At 39.9% G+C, this 20,577-nt stretch overlaps 1 protein-coding gene across 1 annotated transcript in view; it reads right to left on the bottom strand.

Annotated features, from left to right (window-relative positions):
- The window catches only part of grb2b (growth factor receptor-bound protein 2b), a 54,958-nt gene extending 35,167 nt beyond the window's left edge, over positions 1-19,791 (bottom strand). The window contains exons 1-2 of the mRNA XM_049560806.1: positions 19,599-19,791; positions 16,785-17,032 (exon numbers count right to left, since the gene is read on the bottom strand). Of these exons, the coding sequence (XP_049416763.1) occupies positions 16,785-16,862 (78 nt within the window). The 5' untranslated portion in view covers positions 16,863-17,032; positions 19,599-19,791. The remainder of the gene's footprint in view (positions 1-16,784; positions 17,033-19,598) is intronic.
- Positions 19,792-20,577: the final 786 nt, after the last annotated feature.

Below are 20,577 nucleotides of genomic sequence, written 5' to 3'. Positions count from 1 at the left end.
TGTTGGCAGTGTGGCGATCCGTCCGTCACCGCATTTGTGACTAAAAATAGTTTTGAGCGAGCAAAATAGGCTTAACTCATTCAGCACGCTGTGCGAGCAGCCTACAGATTTCAACCAGCAGCAGAAACGAAAGGCGAATCCCACCGATTGTGGGTTGAACGGGGGTCACAGTCACAAACAGTAATGTATTCCTGTCAAATACGGCGGCCATGCTGTTTTTGAAGTATGAATAAGTCAATAAGTAATTTATTCCATTGAAATATCACTGATGTATTATAGAAAAGTGATTTATCTTTTTATAAATGACAAAAGGCACATCTGCCTCATTTCCGCTGTGGTATCCTGATACTACTCAGAACCGTGATATTTTCATTGGTATCGTACAGTGGGTCCCAATTTTGGTACTGTGACAACACTAATCTGGAGGGGGTTCATCTGCAAAAACTAATGAAAAACTAAACAATGATATTCGGTATTCGATACTCGGCCAAGCGTTTAATAATATTCGGCTTCGGCTACAAATTTTCATTTCGGTGCATCCCTAATTTATAGAAAAGAACAAAGCAGAGATGCCTTGTTGCATGATAAGAATCTTCATGAAAACTTGTCATTGTAAGTGTGTAAGTTGAGTTTGTTGTGGTTTCTTCCCATAGCAGAGGGGATTTTTAAAACAGTAACACGCAGATAGCGGAAGTGAGGGAGAGTATCGGCCTAAATAGGCAGCCATTAACAGGCTTATAAAAAAAGCCTTCATCTGATGAGTCAGACTACCCCCCGCCAGACTGTATGGGTTGTAGGTGCAGCAGTAGTGGGCCAACCACACGTCGCATTAAATCAAGAATGCCTGCAGTGATTGGCTGCGAGCAAAAACAGACAGTCATTTTTTTTCTAGATCTCCGATCTCAATCTTGGTCAGTACCTTCAAAGATACTGTACTGATACCCAACCCTACGTGGCTCCCAGAACGTGAACTGTAAACTGAAACCCAAGTGCATGCATCACCTCTCTGATTAATTAGTCAACAGGAAACGTGTGACTTCCAACCAGGTTTTCAAAATGTCATCTTAGTGTATCCTTTTTCACAGGTTCAGTGCAGCATGCTTCACCATGCCACGCCAAAATCACACGCATTACCAATTCTCTGCCCTCAACAGCTCGTCTTTGCCATGCAATGAGCTTTAACATTACTATCAAGCTAAAAACTAAGAGGTTCTTTGAGTCCATATAATAAATAATTTAATGGAATCATGTGCTTTTACCACCAAGGGATACAAACACTGACATCATTATACATTTACTGTCTGTGTTCAAACTCTAAATATAAAATTACTGCTCTATAAAGAGCCCTCTTAAAATCTTAACAATGGAACTTATATGTTGCTTCTATATGCACACAATATTTTGCTCACAATTCCGCAATGCAATGAACCACATTTTATAAATATGAAAATTACAGTCATAAACCTAAGTGATGACACCAAATGATAATGATTAGTGTCTGCAAATGTCAACTGACTGCTCACAATAGAGTCAACAGTTCAGAGTCTGTTATAAAGGAAGTGATGAATGGGTGAAGGAGAGAGTGATTTCTGACAAAGCTCTGTCGATTGCCTTAACACTCCCTGTACTGCTGCTACTCTTTGTATAACGTCTATAGGCTGTCCCTGAACACAATTAACTGCTCTAACAAGCTGTGAGTGAGCAAGGCCACAGAAATGGAGGGTCAATTTAAGAGAGTGGGTTTCAACTCCAGCAACAGCAGCAGGCACAAGTGCTGACATACTGAACCTCGCCCAGTTGGGCAGCTATTAGTCCAAAGTGGGAAGTCACTGGGACAGATAAGTGTTAGCCTGCTAGCTCTGTGGCCGTATGTTGACTCGGAGCAGATGCCTCAAATACAACAAAGACGGAGAAAAGGCAGGAGAGAGTTCATGCAAACACACTTTCCTCCATTACTAAGATAAGGCAATATTTGCAGTTTCTACATCTCCTTCCATCGTCCTTGTGAACAGAAGCATGCTGCTAGTGGCGCCACTCAGGAGGAAGGGTTGCTGGTCTGGCTATTTTAAGGCACAGACACACCAAACCGATGTCAAAGGACGAGTGGCAACAAAAGCTGACTGTTGCGTCGCCCCACATCGCCTGTGTCTCAGTCAAAAAGCTGAACTTGAACAAACCACAAAGACTACAGCCAACAGCCAACTAGCACATAAACGCAGCACCTATGTGAGAGGAAATAATTCTCCTTCTCCTTCAAGAGGGAAATCAGACAATCGTAGACGTATTTTTCAAATGGAAACTCCCTCTCAGCCCTTTTCAAAAAGCTGTGTCGTAGGTTTCAGCGTTGTTTCTGTCAAAGAGCAGCAGCTAAACATATTTTAGTCTTCTAAAAAATCTACATCAGTTTAAGTGTACGCTATATTAAGATTTTACCGCTTTACGTTGCCATTTTACCTCACAGCACACAGAGTTGCTAGTCAACAGCTGACTTGATTATTTAGTTTGTTTGATATTGTGTGGCTTTTGAATTGGAACTAATATGGTTTCCACAGCAGTACTGAGGTTTATACGCTGCAACAACATCGTGCAGAGTCCTACGTCGCATCATGTGGGAAATAGTTTTTATAAGGGCCTGGGAAAAGAGCATTTAATGGCTAAAACAAACATTATTTTTCAGATTTCACTACATTATGAGCACTACTGGAAAGCTACAGGATGCTATAAAACCATCACAAAGACACAACAAAAAAATAATGTAGCCACAAGCCATGCTGAATGAACAAGGGCTGACTGGTGCCAACAGTGTGGGACACCCCAAAATTTAGGGCAACAGACGCTCACTGACAGCCCAACATTGACCTATGGTAGACCATCAGCTTGGTGTGTCAGGGCCCTTAAAATACACCGCACGCTTTTCCTCCTGGCACTCATCTTTTTGGCCACTACTGCTGCTTTACTAATGAAAATCCTAATCCAAATCTAATCCAGGTTACGTACATAACAAAAGCAACACCATCACCAGTGTGCTGAAGGAGTCCTGTACTGGATGAATGAAATGCTGTATCACTACGACTAATTTCTCTGTGGTTTGTGTGTTTCTGTGCTAAAGACTGTCTTTAATACCTTCCGTTCCTTATGGGCCAAACGTCCTCTGGCTATACATAGTGAAGCTTTTAAAAAAGTTCTTACATTAACAAGGTCACACGGTTTGAATTAATCACAAGGAAGACGAGAGGAACAACTGAGCCAGAGAAATGTACTTATCTTAGCTTTCTCTCCAGAGATTCGGCACTTAATTAGAAAATAGTCTGCTCCTATATGCAAATGTGAACTGAACACACTGTGTCTTGGACTCCAGTGGGATCCTACAAGGCCTCTGGCAGCGTAAGTGGGGTGAATCTCAGCTGTAACAAAAACTGCACAATGAGCAACATCGCAGCGATTTATTGACCCTTCAGATCCACATAGTCAACTGCACTGCTGCCTTACACAGACGGCCAAGGAATCTGCACAAAACCACTGCTGACTTTAACTTTGAGTGTTTGGAGAGGAAAAATCTAATAGCGGGATTTGGATCTGGAACTGGAGCTCAGACTCTAATGATGGCTTATGAGTCTTTCAAGTGAGGTTTGGATTTTCATGACATTCAGGCATCACAAAGCAACGCTGATACAAGTCTTCCTCTCTTCAGTGGTCAAGTGGACGAGGAGGGGAAATCAATACCCTAAGCACTAATAGGCGAAGAGGGAGCCATTAATCAGGGGAGGGGTGGAGGGCATTAAGAGAAAGTGTTGAAGCAGCCGGCTAAAAGCTCCATTTTCCTCTACATTGCAACCCCTAAAGAGGGACAACAAGATGTCTGTCACAGGGTGGATTAATAATAGTGAGCTCCTGCTAAGGCCAGATAATTTTACTGTGATTTTATTGCAACTAAATTCTAACTGTCAGCGTCACAAAGAACTGAGCTTGTGCTTCTCTGTGTAAAGTCAGTGCTGTAGTGTGGTGGGTGCACGCTGTAGAGCTGCTGGAGTTTGCTGTGGAGACACAGGAAGTTGCTGGGGGTTGGAAGACACATCGAACAGGATGTGAAAACAACTAAGCTGTGGCATTAACGTAAGCACATGCAGATACAAGGACACACTGATGTTGGGACAGACTAGACAAGTTTACCACAGATTCTGAGCCTAATTTGACTCTGGGCTGGAAAAAGGTTTGGGGAAGCAGGATGAGTGGGTGGTGGTGGTTACAGTCCTGTCTTTCTCAGGGAAAAGACTCTTCTTTGTGTGAATATCTCAAACTCACATTCAGCTGAAACACAAGCTAGGTAAATGTTATATACTGTAATGTAAACTTCCCCCAATATAAAGACATTTTAAGCAATAGCAGATGAAGCAGGAAGTCGACTGACATTGGCCTGACGAATTCTCAATCTAATCTAATGATTAACTGCCAAGAATAATGTTGACCAGTACGCATGTCTGCCTATAGTGTAACTTCGCTACTCTTCAGTTTACTGCACTGTGCACCACCCGTATCAGGCTAGTGGCGCCATTTATTATGCAATTACCACTGTTTACACCATCCTGACCCGTGCCGGCGGGCCGACGTTGCTGCAGAAACATTGAGCCATCTTTCCGGTTTAACCCCAGGTTACCCCGATGAGTAACCAGCTTGATTCCAAGTCACAACTCCCCTTTAGCACTGTTAACTGTTCTATCTCTGTTAGCACTGTTAGCTGCTTAAGCACAGCTAATAGCGCTAACATATTCAACAATGCTTAAGGGTTTTTGCAGCTTGCTCACCAGGGGCTACCAAAGGGGTGGCCAACGTGTTTTTGCATATTAACACAGCTAGCTGTCTGTCTGTCAGCAAAGCAAACAGGAAATAAAATAGAGGACAAGACATTTCAAATACAAAACATTAAAATTTCACCACCACTGAAATCTGGTGCTAACACTCACTGAGTCAGTGGAGCACTGGACTGAAAATAAAGTGCCTCTTTTTTCACATTTTTCATGAAAAATACTTGTTCAGTTATCGAGTAATGGGTGTCGGGCTATTAAAAGCAAATTTAAACAAAACTGACATCCCTAATTAAGCCAGTCACTATTACCATTCTACAGTAGTCCAGTTGTATTTCATACTTCATTGAATTTCTGTGACTAATTATTTTATTTCTCAGTGTAATAATAGTTTACATTTCCTCAATTGAGAGCTAACATTTGCCTCCTGTAATGACCACCGACTGTCTTTATGTTCCACAACAGCCTCTGCTCTAATGGTAATCTATTGGCAGGCTCTCCTTCAATTCCTGGGGTGACTTTAAATTGGAGTTTTATGGCGTACTATTTCATTAGTGGCTGTAATATAATATTGACAGAGTAGTATGACTCAAACAGCACTCAAATAACAAATGATGTCAAACTGCAGACAGCGGTTTGAAGAAGACGAAGAAGAAGACGAAGACGAAGAAGAAGAAGAAGAAGAGAGGTGGAAGGGCGGATCTTACATCATGCTACATGGGCACAGTTCAAAGATCTGTTGATAGGAGCTAATTCTGTCAGCGAGCAGGGCTGTTAATCTTTATTTATTTAAGGAGGAAATGAGAACAAGTGTGCAGTGCTCAGGGCAATGGCCAGACTCTACTGTGGCCTCCACATGCCTCCTGCTTTGCTTCTACACACAGAAAAAAGTAGAAAAATAGTCGGCTAAACATTAAAACAGCTGATTTGATTATAAAACTGGTTTAATAACAACATAGTTCGTGATAGGACCAGTTAGCACTCACTGCAGATGTGGCTGGTTGATCTGTGTTGAATTTATGCTCATGTGACATGTGCAGCCATATATAGCTCTTGTCACACTCCACTTAGCCCCAGGATGAGTAATCTGTTAGCCTGGGGCTAAGAAAGCTTCCACACTAAAGCTGAGTAATATATCAATATGATATCTGTTGTGATGTGAGATTAGATATCATCATAGATTTTGAAAATTTTAATATTGTCAAGTGCTGTCTTTACCTAGTTTTAGCCATCCAGCCGTTCTGATATTTGCCTTTACCCTAATAACCATCAGCAGTGTGGAACCTTGACCTAAAAATGTTTTCATGCACTCTGGCTGAGGTAACACTGATGTGTGACCTCCCTCAAGCTTGATAGCGTACATGATGGTGACACGAAATTATGAGGAAGAGTTTTTAAACCTTGGCCTTACCCAAGTAATGAAAGCTTAAATATTAACAAATTGGGACAGACATATCCAAACGCAGAAGGGAAAAAGTAAACCAGTCATGTGTTTGTGTCGCACTGAATTGCTCGTTTCATGTGTCTGTTAGTTGGTGACGAGTGTGTTGCTAGCTAGCCAACATTACTTGTCAGAGTTAAGCCGGATTTATACTTGTGCAGCAAACCCTACACCGTAGCCTACGCAGGTCGCTAATGCCGTTGTGAGCATTTATACTTGTGCAGTGGTGTTTCTGTGTCACGCTGCAGTTACACCTCCAAAACACTAGTCAGCAGCGGGGTTTCTGTGAAGTCCTGTTAAATTTAGTTGATTCAAAACACACATTAAACACTCATTAAACATGGCTTCATAGAGACAATGTCAAACACAAGTACACAAATCAGCTTCACTATAACTCACAGCATTCACAGACAAACACTTGTCTTTATCTGGACACATTTTTCCCACAAATACAACATCCTAACGTTATTAGCACAAGCCTATGGCATTTTACATTCTATAAATTAGCCTAGCAGCTAGGGGGCTTTTCCTCCTCTCACATAAAACCAGGGACAACAGCAACATTTAACAAAGGTAACGTTACAAAATTCAGCTCCATTACAGCTCACAAGGTTCGCCGACAAAACAACTGTCTTATACTAAACACATTATCCAAACAAATACAACATGCCAACATTATTAGCACAAGCCTATGGCATTTTACATGGTATGAATTAGCCTAGCAGCTAGCAGAGATTTCCTCTGCTCATATGAAGCCAGGATAAATCACACACAAGACTTAAAATGCTATTTTTGTGGAGGCTTTATTGTCTTCACAATTTATTGTTTCTTATCTGTTAAATTCAAGTAAATAAAACCTTTGTTTCCACTGAGGGAAATGGTTTCAGCTTACAGAGACAGACAGGAGGTCTGCGTCGCTGCGACGTGTAGTCACATTTCTGGGGAGGGGCTACGTCAGGCTACTGTGTAGGGTAGGGCGTAGGCTCCATGTTGATGCAGAGCCTATGCCATAGTTAAGGTGTTGATTCAACTCTGAAGTATAAATTCTGCCTATGCCGTGATTGCTTAAGTTGTCTTGCTAGCCTTGACTGATATAAATGATAATACTCTCTCCATCATCTACCAGGCATTCAAAGGGAATATATAATCATACACATTTACATTTCATATACATTTTAAATTTGTCAATTCAGATGTATTTTGGGTCTAAGGGAGGAACCAAATTTGGGTCACATATTCAGACAGACATTTAATCCAGGGCAAGTCTGAGTGCAGTGTGAATCGTAAAGCCCTGGGATGATGTTAACCCTGGGTTAACAGTGTGTGTGTGTGTGTGTGTGTGTGTGTGTGTGTGTGTGTGTGTGTGTCAAAAGGGGCTAATTTAGCCCAGGAATATGCTTAGCCCTGGCCGAACAATACACAGTGTGAATAGCCAAGAGATGGCTGTGAATCGATTAAATTATGATTTATTCCTCACTGATTTTACACTGTCATATTGCCCTGATCAAATGCCGCAGTGACAGTCATATACTCAAGTTTCTTATACATTTGAATGGATTTTTCACTTCATTCATTTAAGTAAATCATCTCTGGTAATAATCCTCCAAAGACAAATATTACTAGTGAGGGTGTCAAAGTGATTTTTCCCTGGTTGTTGCATCTCAAGCGCACACTTCAACTCTGAGTACATCAAGTGGTGATGGTAAAAAGTGCATGTAGACCTCACTGCTGCACAAAGCAATTGAGACCAAGGCCACAAGAAAAGGCGACAAGAAAAAAAAGGCACCAAGAAGTACACTGCCTACAGATAGATTAAAGAAAGATCTTCCACACACCAACAACAGTTTCCCCTTTTTTTGTCCATGCATGATGGGAGATTATGTTATGAAACAGAACTAGTCTGCCTTATGCAAATGTGTACTGTAAAATGTTTTACATAGAAGCCCACGCATCAGTGCTTTCAAATTTTCTTACATTTCTGTGTCCAAAATTCAAGACTCAGACAGCAGCTCTATGTTCAGATTAAGTGAAAACAGTTAAACAACTTGAAACTGTCTGTAAAGATAAAACAGGAAGGTAGTTGCAACAGCTCTGTATGCCATTTACTGATAAAAGGAGTAAAAGCAGTATGTAGAGCAAAAGCAGACACACATATGAGTACTTACATTTTATATAACATTAAATGTCTTTGACATGGTGAGGGGTTCAAGTCTCTGTTCAAATGTGACAGTTCGCTTCACCACTCATGTGCTGGCAAATCACAGAACTTACCGTGAGTGTATGACTCAAGGCTGTAAATTAGAGGGGAGCCTGGTCTGGTGAAGCAGCCATGTGAGTCACAGTGACACACTGCTTGCTAACTGGCTGACAGTTGTGGAGCTTGATTACTACATATCTCGATCGCACTGGACAGTATGGGACTTGTCTAATCTAATAAACGTCCTTTACTGTGTTGTAAAACAGTAATATTGTAGATGAAAACAGGAGCAGCTGAGCAGAATAATAATAATTACAGTCGACCAAAGAAACAGAATCATTCATCTGAAGTCAACCAAAACAAAACTGAATCTCAAGAGGGATCATGATTTACTCCTTAAAAAGATTTAGCATCAGTACCTCCTTAAATGGACTGCTGCTGGTCATGAGGGACATTCTCATTCAGCATTTAATATCAATTTCATCTTTCATACTTATTGCTGGACAAACTGGCACGTCCTGTTTGTTATCTCTGCTCTTCATGGCTATTTTGACAAGTGATAAAAGTCAGCATGTACACATTTCAGGGTGATTAAATAGCTCAACACAACAGGATCTCGTGTCCCCAAAACAACCTTTTGATCCCCTCAGTGGCAGACCATTAGATAAATGCTTATGTAAAAGGCCTTTTCTAAAAGCTATTGAAACAAGGAGGAAAACTGCTGTGTGGCTGTGTGGCATTAAGCCAGAGCGGGAGCTGCCTAATATTTTCAGCATAGTGAGCTTTGGTGAGTCACTCAAACTGTACGCAACTGTACTTCTGGTGCAGATCGTCCTTGCAACATAGCCTATAATAGGGGTGAGAGATATGACCAAAATATTCTATCACGATACCGGTGTATACCACAATACAACAACTATTCTGTAAATTCAATGAAGAAATGGTTTAAAGTAACCATACTGTACATCACATTTGATTGTTTTCTATTTGGAATTTCATTACAGACAAAAAAATAACTGCCTTACACAACACTTCATTTATAACAGCACAACCAAAACAACAAAAATTCCTTTCAAAATGAAAGCTTTACCGTATCTGAGAATAATTCAAAGTGTTACAGGTTTCTGTATTTACAACTTCACACTCCTCCTCCACGTGTGTGATATCATGTTATCTTGAGAGGAAGCTCGATTCACGAGATCACGTGAGAATAACCAGATTACGTGATAATCCAGACTTGCTACATAGCCTGCCCCAAATAGCTTCAAAAACAGAAACAGTATTGCCAAATTCCTACCGCTGGCATGGTATATACTACAGCTGCAACGATCAATCTACTCGTTGTCAACTAATAAATGAATCGTCAACTAAGGGTGTGTGTGCCACATCATATCGTTCATGATAACACTGGTATAATTTTTTATACGACAAGAAAAATTCATATCATGATAAAAGCAATATTCCAACTTGTTGACATAATGACATCACAACAAGCAAGACTAAAAATTAAATTGCTACCAGCGTTACGTTACTAGTGACATATGAAACTCTAACATATTGATGCAGTTGTATGTTCTTGAAATTTATAATCAAATATTCTTGCAGTATCTTTTCATATTATCAAGTATATCTTTATTGCATGAATATCCTGAAATACTGTGATATCATTTTAGGACCATATCGCCCAGCCCTATCCCAACTAATCTGATTATTGATTAATCGGTTTGAGCAACTTTAAAGTAAAGTAAAAATTCTCTGATTCCAGCTTCTTAAATTTCAAACTATATATCTTTGAGTTGTAGACAAAACAACACACTTGAGGATGTCATCTTGGGCTTTGGGAAGCACTGATCGACATTTTTCCACCATTTTATAGGCCAAAAAATAAATCAATCAAGAAAGCAATGAACAGATTGATCGACAATTTAAAAAAAACATCGGTTGCAGCCCTAATATATCATAAAGTTGTAACGTTCTAACAATGAGTAACCATCCAATATTACCGATGCAAAGTGAAAACAAACATTAACGTCGTCTATAAGGTTCGCCTATTTTGAAATTCCCATGGCACATCTGTGCAACTACTCCCGTCCAAGCACACCACATTCCTCAACACCAGGCAGACAATGGTAAGCAGCCAAGAAAGAGACAATATCATTTCATATTGATCACATGGCATGTCATATTAGCAAATACTGAATTGTCCAAAGAATCAATACAATATCGTATCGTAATGAAATATATACCGTATAATATGTCTGCAGTAACAAACCATACTAACTTCCTTATACTGAACGCAATGTTGACAACAATACCCAACTGCCTATTTTCGTATTTCTATTTTCCCATTCACAAAATCACCCTGCCGTAGTGTGTGGTTAGAGGTAGTGATACTGTGAATGAAAGCAGGAGTAGCTGAACAAAGTGAAAACAGATCTTCCTGTATGCCAACTCGAGCGCCAGAGACAGCAACACAGCCACCGTCTCCCAGTGATACTGAAAATGGTGAGGAGTTAATGATGCTACGTTCAAGCGAAGCCTTAAGACGGGCTCGCTCCCTCATGAGAGGGACCCTTTGTCCTGAGAGCAGAGCTGTTTAGTATTAGTATCAGCAGACAGATAGCACTGGTGATGGAAGCAAAGGAGCCACTATGAACACACTGCACCACAGGAGAGTTTTCTTTTAGATGTACCACTCCAAATGCTCGTAGCAACATGTGCAATTAATGTAAACTGGAATAAACACAACAGGTTCGATAGGGTGTTCATGATTGCTAATCTGTTTCTCAACTATTTGTGGTAATGTTGTCGATTGAGAGAGGAATTTAGTTTAGTATTATTGATGTTTAAACAGCTCTTATGTAACCAAAAGTTGAACTGGTCTGAAAAGCAGAGTGCAAAGAGCAAAGTCAGATAGAGAGTGAGACAGACCAAACTGATGTGGCTTTATTAAATAGTTTTTTATCCTTGGCAGTAAAAAAACGAGTGCAAAGAAATGATAAATGTTAATGTACTGCAGCCACAAAGGAAGTAGACACATACACAATACACAATACACAAGCTAAAAGGTAATCATTACATTTATAAACACTGCGTATGCACAAAACGAGGCCTGAAAGAGGCGTACGCCATGCCCCATTCAAAAGTTGTCATCTATAAAAGAAAGACTTGATGGGAGAAGTGTTGACCCACACTTATGGACATTTTGGAGAAGGAAAATTATCGACACATATGGTAAAGTGGAAGCCTGATTGTAGAAATTGTCAAGTATTTTTTGGCGCAAGCTATCTGTCTGTACGTACTATGCATTGTTTTATAAATGAGACCCCAGGGCATTTTGACTTTGATTACAATAATTTATCATAAAAAATACTTCTTTATACCACAATTTGTGCAAGAAAAAACCTCCAAACCAAACCGACATTCAACTGCAGCCTTTATGGTTAAATAAATTATGTTAAAATTTATGTTAAATAAGGCGTCGCTTGGGTCAACCTGTGTACGAGTGTGTTTCAGTGTATGACAGGAGCTTGTTCCATCCTGTTTCTCAAGAGTTACCTGAGGGGAAACATTCAGACTTGAGACTAATGTATGAGTACCGTGAGGAGGAACAAAAATAGGATAAAAGAAAATAAAAGAAATGGAGAGGAGGCTGGACTCTGACAAACATCAGGCCAATTCATTCTGTCTCTAAAAAGTGAACTGGTCCTATGGGCAAAGCGGCCAACAATTGATTCAGATGTAATGTGGACAGAGCTAGAGGCTACATTCGTGCAGGCTTTCCTTCCCCATTTCAGATGCAGTCTCTGTCCAGAAATAACCTGTGAAGCTTTTTCTGTAGCTCTTCTGGCTGGGCACTTACAGTATGTTACCCACAAGCTGGGTCAAATATGTAAGGCCAGGGTACATTAATAACTTCTTTTCATTTTAAAGCCACTGTGTGCTGCACTGCTGGGTATTAAAATGTCTCTATGACATCAAGGACGATGTTGGAAACAAATCTTTGAACCTGAGACGTTACCCTCATACTGTTTGTCTTCTACATCCATAAAAAAATAAATCAAAGGCAATTTTTCAACTTCACTTTATCTAGTATGTCAGGTGGGTCTGGCTTCATGAATCTAAGACATAGCTTTGTCTGTTATTACACAATCAATGGTATCACATCAATCACTGTGATCAATGTACGCTGTATGTTGTGTTTTTATGTGTGTATCCCAGGAAGATGAAGCCCTTTTCACACAGAGATCCTGCAACACTGCTGCAAAGAAGATCCTTCATTATGCTGCCCTTGCTGTTTTGTACTGAACCAAACAATGCTTGCATAATGCCGCCCCCGTGTGTGATTTAAGATAGCAAGAAGCGTGACGTGTAACACGACAGCGGCAGCTTCTCGAATGACAAAGCATATGCATTGACCATGCTTTATTAACAATAACATCAGCATAACGTGGCAAAGACAATAATTTACCATGCCTATGGTGGCTGATCTCTTCTTCTGCTAAGTGGATAAGGAGTTCCGGGACCTCGCTGTTTTTCCAATGTGCTGACATTTTAGGCTACTATTCTTTTTTGAGTTAGCTGCTAACTGCTATTTAAATATTCTGCTGCTGGGTTGCACACATAACGTGATGTGAAAACATTATGCCACTCCCATCTGTGGTTCCATCCTGCTGGCTGTCCCTTTAACACAAACGTCGATTCGGCGCTGTTACTACCTCTACTGCCAGCTTAAAGGCACGACAACCCATTCCACATCTGTACTTTTTATACACAACGGTGAGGCGAAATAACGGCATGACATCCTAGCCTTGGACAGGCTGTGTGAAAGGGGCTAATAATGGCATAGCATGGCAATAACTATTGTTACTGTCCAAATTATACGGCTGTTGATCTTGTCTTCTGCTCAGACAGTAAGCAGCTCCTGGACCTCATTGCCTCCCCATTTTTGTTGGCTGCTCTTCGTCTTTGAGTTAGCTGCTAACTGCTAACAGCTACTTTTTAAAACTCCCAGTGGTGGGTCACACACATAAAACGTCATCAAACCATCACACCCAGCCCATCCTGCCAGCTTACACTTGTTACACAGACATTGATTCTGGGCTATTACTAACTCCCAGCTTAAAGGCGACACTCTGCCCCCCCATACTATGATTGTACCTTTCATACAGAACGGTGAGGCGCAGTAACGGTGCAACATTCCCACCTTGAAAAGGCCGTGTAAAAAGAAGCTACAGTTGCTACCCTGGTACCAACTAATGGAGATCCAAATTAACAAATAAACATCCATCAGTGTAATTTCTGTTGAAACTCAGACATGGTGCCAAAGTAGAGCTTCATCCACAGGATACAGTTAAATGTGAAGAATTAAGTTTAAGTGATTAGTTTTTAGTCATTTATATAAAATGGCTGTACTTTCTGTCGGACAGAGACTTCTGTACAGGAGTTAGAAAATGCCTTTAAAAGCACCAATGACATGCTAAACAGATGAGGAACAGATGAGGAACTGAGAAGTCCAATTTAAGCTTTGACATTTCTGAGAGAAAAAAAAATAAGCACAACACGAGATTGTCTAAAACACACATCACAGAGTAATATTCACTTTTGTCTTAATTGCCCAGGCACCAATAGGCACAACTCATCTTTAATGATGTCAATTAGGGGGGGGGGGTCTGTGGTATTTTCCATTAACATCTTGGCTGGAGCTCTGCCATCTGGTAAAAAGCTTGAGATTTTCCACTAGCTGTTGAAATCAGAAAAAAGAAGTACAGTGCTCTCTCTTCTCCTATGCAAATTTAATAAGAACTCATATTTAGCCCAGTGTTTCCTGAGTTGACTTTCTCTCCCCCCCCTCTAGGCCCCCGTGGTCAGATAAGAAATCTTCTCAAAAACTCCCCACTCAAATCTCTTATTCCGGGAAAAAACAGTGCTCGTGTAACTCACACAAGACAGCTCACTTTTGTATTAAATTTACACACATTATGTTTTATGATGGTATAAAATCAAGCTACATCACCACAAACTGCTGTAAAGTAGCCTTGCATGCTACTGAATCATTGACACGCAGACTGAACAGCAGAAAGCCTCAGATCAAGATTCTGTGAGTGATAAACAACAACAAAACTATTCTGGGTGCTGGGAGGGTGTTGATCCCTTAGGACTAGCTAAAGTTGTGCTATGGAGGGTTCTCTGAAACAAAAATAAAATTTATATTATGATGATGATAAAATACCAAATATTAACTTGTATAGCACCCAATAATGTATTAATTTATTGAAAATGTAATAAAATTTGTACCTAACCTGATCAAAAATGTGATAAACCCCAATAAAGAAGTATCCTGAATGACAATGGAATAAAAATAACGTCCTGACCGATGTTGTAATAAGATTTTACTGGTAATGTAATAACTTTTAAGTGTGTTTTCCCCCAAGTTGCTGATTTAATAGGAAGGATAATGTAATAATGCAATGCTTTTTTTTGTGCAACTATAGAAAATTTATAGTACTGATTCGGACAAGTTAGCATACGGACAACACTAACTTTTGACATTCATTTCACATTTCGAAGTGTAAACTCGAGGCTTTATGTAGAATTTTCAATGTAAAACAGATGGCAAGAGGTAGTGCTGTCAAAAATATCGACTCTGAATATTTGAAATGGTTTCAATGCTAATTTTAAACAATATCAATCTCGCATTTTCTCTTATTGTTAATGTCTCCTGCAGTCTCTGCTTTACAGCCTTGTTGTGGTGGCGACGCTGAAGTCATACGACAGCAGTGTAGTTCGTCTACAGCCTAACGTTAGCTTCATACTTGTGGCATTTACATTCACATTTATACTTAAAAACACATGTAAGTATCATAAAATTTTGTTTACCACAAAGCTTATTTTCTGCAATAATCCAAAATCTAATGGAAAAACACCGCTGGCTTTTTGTGAAGAGAATCAGGGTGATGTAAACATCAGGGTTGACCACCAAATAAACGTCTTGCAACAGCCTATATGACAATTATTATTTTAATAACAGTCAGGAAATTCTGTCACATTATTGGTCCGGTTATTGCACTATTAGGTTTGACAGATTTCTATCGAGTTAAGTGGATATTTCGTCACGTTTTCATGAAATTATGAGATTACTGGGTGATGCAATTTGCATCACAACAATTTTCCATCTACCTGCATGTCTGGCGAAGCAACTGTTGCCCATAAAAACAATTTCATGTTATGATCAAAACAGGATAACAGGTTACACAAAGTTGTGTGGTCCTTTGCAAATGTATCTTTTACAAAAGGGCCTATTCACCCTGTTGTCAGCCAAAAGCTTGAGCAGTATTTCTGAGAACTCTCTTAACCGCAGGCGCTCCTTTTTTAGTAAAATAAGGACAGACCTTTAAGCCAAGAAGGAGAAAAGGGAATTCTTAAAGTCATGCATTATCAAAAGGATGTGTTCAGGGAGTATCCAGCAACACATATTTTCATAAAAAAATACTGAGGTTTATCTCGTTTTTCTGCACTGATGCCCCTTCATCCTGCTCGTCATCATCACCGTGACTCTAAACAGAGGGATTATGATGATTGCACTTAAATCCAAAGAGACTCGTTGTGTAGGAAAATTGCAGTATGTACTTTCTAATATCTTGACCATCTCATCAAGGTCAGAGAATGACATCAACGCTTTTCAGGCGACCAGAAAGCAGGCGGCTTTGAATAAGCTTCTCATGCCTGAGGATCTGGACGAGCCCGGGGTTTCACAGAGAGCACTTTAGAGAGTTCATAATGGAGCAAAAACCTGCCATCTTCTGTCCCTTTAATCACTGGCCCTTTTACAGTGGAGCACAAGCACTGCTCCTTAAAAATACTTGACTACAACACAATGAGCCACAGCATCAAGGCCTAAATGTTGTTGCCTCATGTAACTGTCATGTGCACAATCACATGACACAGCAGTGTTTTGGATTTTTGGTCACAGCCAAAGCCTACTGATCTTGTTTTCCTGTTTTAAATGTGGGTTTAAGTTTCACACATACATCTGTAAAGTGTATGAAGATGTAAAATATGAAAGAAAAAGAACATATTGATTTCAATGTAAGACACAGGGCTAACACCGTAGCTTTATTTGGGTGATGATTTCAATCCTACACACTTTCTTTTTGTGTCTAATTAAAATATTAACATTACTGCCTGACTGTCTTTTAATACCATCGATGGCTATTTCATTAAACACAGGATGGATATGATATGAGTAACTCCACAGGAAATAAACCTACAGCAAAATAGTATTTCCCAGCATTTCATAATTATGAGTAACACGGACAAGCCTTAACACTGAAGGATCACTTACCTTGAGGACTTCTCCGCGCTTGAAACTAAGCTCATCATCAGCAGTAGCTTTGAAATCGTATTTGGCAATGGCCTCCATGGTTGTTGGTGCAAAACTGCTTGGTTGTAGTTGTGTTTCAGGGGGTTGAATAAAAAATAAAAACACGTATCCAGGCTTCCGTGGCCAGATGCTTTCCTCCGAGTCTCTCCTCCCGTCTATGACCCACTCCTTTAGGGCTTAGACCTCACATAAAGGTCACAGTAAGTTACCTGCAAACAAGAGACAATGTGGTGCTCAATAAGACGAAAATGTAAAGTGACAACTGCACAGAGGAGTGGGGGTGTGCCATATCACACCATTCATGATAAAACCGGTATAATTTTTAACACAATAAGAAAGATTCATATCACGATGAAAGAAATATTCCAACTTATGGAGATAATGATCTCATACCATTGTGCACAACAACAAGAAGCATGGCTGAATATGAAATTGCTACCGGCTCTGCACTGAATATTTGGAGACAAACAGTTACACTTATATGCTGACATATAAAACTATAACACTTATTTTGTTGCAACTGTATGTTGTTGATGTTATTATTAAAATATTTTTGCTTATTATTTTGTCATATCATCAAGAATATCATTATCGCATAAGTATCCTGAAATATTGTTAACTTTTCTTAGGGTATTTTTAGAAAACGACTTTTGATAGTTAAGCATAATGTTTACTAAAATATAACACTAGATTATGATGGCCTGTATAAAAACTATAGAAGATATCTAGGGGTGCCATAGTATAAATACTGGTATCATGTTAATAATACACACATGATGATATCGTGTTTGCTTCAATAATTTAAGTTTAATTCCTTTCTTACATTTTCTCTCTCCACCTATCTACACTCATAATTTGAGTGTAATTCATTTTTTAAAAAATCACAATAAACAAAGTTAAAGATGAAGCATTAGCATTATTATTAAATTTTCTACAGATATTGATATCATTATTGTAAATTCTTTTGGCCATGATAATCATGTAGTCAAAATCTGATAGGAATACATGATACGTATATTGGCACATCATCAGTATTGGCCTGTTTTGGCTTTAAAATGAACTATTTGAATCAGCAAACAAGCTGATAATATCATGACACCATCAGTATCGGCTGATATCGGCTCTAAAATGAACTATCAAAACCGGCCAGCATGCTTTTTCTTATTTTGTACTGCGTAAATATTAGATACATTGAAAAGTACTGAAATTCATGTCTTTATCTGCTGGTGGGCCGTCATGATAAGAGTATACATGCATAATATGACGTTAATTCCACTACAGAAGAGCCCTGATGATCACTAAAATTAAGTAGGTAAAAAAGTGGATATATAGATATCTGTTATCGGGTAAATGAGTTGTTACATATCGACAAAAAATCCAATATTATGCATCCCTAAAATCTGATATTGTGCCAGCCCAAGTTTGTTAAGAATATCTATAAAATGTGAACATGATGTCGTCTTTATGTTGCACATTTGTGCTTTTTGCTGCCTCTTACTTACACAGAAAATGTTGCTAATTGTTTTCCTGCAATCAGGAAAAAAGTTATTTGTGGCCCAGACATTATTGGCATGTGCTTTATACAAAATACAGCAAACAAGTACTGGTCACCTCCAAAGGCAAACCTCTCTGACAGGGGGGTTTAGGCCTACGTGTTCCTGCTGCAGTCACTCAGGGCAACATTCACAAGACGACAGGACGATATTGATGCCAAATTCACTTCAATCAATGGCAACTCCAACAACCTGGCCAGACCCGAGATAAGTCAGTAGCCTACTTACGCAGAGCTGACAGTGATACACTGGCTAAACCTACAGTTGCTGAGTTAAATGGATAAAGCCACGTTATCTCATTAAGTTGTTTGCTAATATGCCACTGTCCAGCTCTGATGGGTTCACACTAATAAAGCCCTGCATTGTGTAACACCATTAAATGTGGCAGCAAGGTGACAAAAACAAATGCAGACACAAACTTTAAGGGAAATATACTAATTACAGTTCACAGGTTAGCTCCACAGAAACAGGATGCAGGACACTTTTATAGAGCAGTCACTTGACGGTAACGGTAAGTCATAAAATGTGACTGCAGCCATTGTTTACAGCAATACAACTGTCAACAGCTCGACCCGTGGCCACTGTAAAGACAGAGGGACGACGGAGCACAGCAGTGACAGAAGTAATGTTAGTTAAGGCAAAGTCATAAAAAGGGAAGCTGGAGTCCAAAGGGGGGCAGACTGCTTTAATCCTCTAGAATATACAACCATCTCACGATCCTTTCCTGTCAAACTAATCAGGTTTTTACACGTATTAATGTGTATTTTTGGGCATCAAGCCGCGGTTTTAACGTTTAACGGGCGACTTGTGGTGAATCGATTCCGTTCCAGCAAACAGCCTGCGCCCAGTGTTCTAGAACGCTACAGCTAGCATGCCGGCTAACGGTCGGATAACAATAACTGCGATGCGGTGTGATTACCAAACTTAACCCCATTAATTTAACGCGACGGCCAAATTAACGATGACACGACTCCACATAAGCGCCCAGTTCGTCACAAACATGTCATATTTAATCACCGCCCCGAGGCCTGCGAGCTAGCTTCACGTTGGCAAATGTGAAAAGGAAGAAAACACCTTTTTTTTCATAGCGCGAGCTGTTGTTGCTAGCTCAGTGGCACAGTTAGCCCTCAGCTAACGTTACTGAACTTGACTAGCCTGCGTCGCGAAAAGGGAAAGAGTACACACAACTTTTACGGAAAGAGAGAGCCGTGGGGAAACTCACCGCTCGAGATATGCCGTTTCGATGCTGCCACCGTGACAAGCAAAACCCCTGTCGTGTAATTATCCACTCCCTGCTTCCTCTTGAGAGGTACCGAGCGATGTGTGTGTGATGTCGCTTACACCCCGTCCTCGGAGTCTAAATGTAGCTACTAGCATAAGGTTCGCGACGTTTATTTCCGCTTCCTTCCACAGCGCAGGGAGGGTCTGCCTGCTGTTGTGACTGGAGCTCCTCCCCGTCAGTCTGTTCCACTCGTCTGCCAAACCCACCACAGAACTATTACTGCCGCCTACAACTGCCTTTAATTAGGCTCTGTGATTATTACAAGTAGCCTGAGATTAATACCTATTATTAGTATGTATGTATCATATAAGACATAAAGGCATTCCCTGTGTGGATCCTGAAAGCTGAAATCAATTCAAAACCATGGCTAAAATGCAGAAATATAAAACAACTGCCCGAAACATCTGGAAATCTGGCAGAAATTAAAGATACATTTCTATGAAAGCTGGGAGCTAAACTGTGATGTTAGAGGTCAGAGGTGGAGGTTAAAATTAACTGAAAAAGTTTAAGGAATAAGTGCTTCATACTTTAAAAAGCCTACAAAGTAAAAACAAAAAAGAACAGGAGCATAAACATTCCTTTGACATTTGAATGGTTTCTGTAGCTGAAAGTATGTAGTAGTCGAACAAAAAATGTACAAGAGAAGTAGTAGTTGTTGTAATAGTAGTCATAGTAGAAGTAGCTAGTTGTAGAGTAGTAGTAGTGCTAGTTGTATAAGTAACATTAGAGATTGTACCGATACCAATACCAGTATCGGAAATGCCTCCGATACTGCCTAAAATGTGGTATCGGGCAGTGCCGTAGAATATAACATAATATTCATGGGCTCTGGTATCGGGTATTGGAGAGTACAGCCTATGACCAATCCGATACCACGTAATGCCTCACGTCATTACGCATAAGCATGCTACAGGCAAAC

This window comes from Epinephelus fuscoguttatus, linkage group LG19 (genome assembly GCF_011397635.1).
Source record: "Epinephelus fuscoguttatus linkage group LG19, E.fuscoguttatus.final_Chr_v1".
In the NCBI taxonomy this organism is placed as follows: Eukaryota; Metazoa; Chordata; class Actinopteri; order Perciformes; family Serranidae; genus Epinephelus; species Epinephelus fuscoguttatus.
Note: the sequence above shows the minus strand (reverse complement) of the source record. Positions and strands in the feature narration are given on the sequence as shown.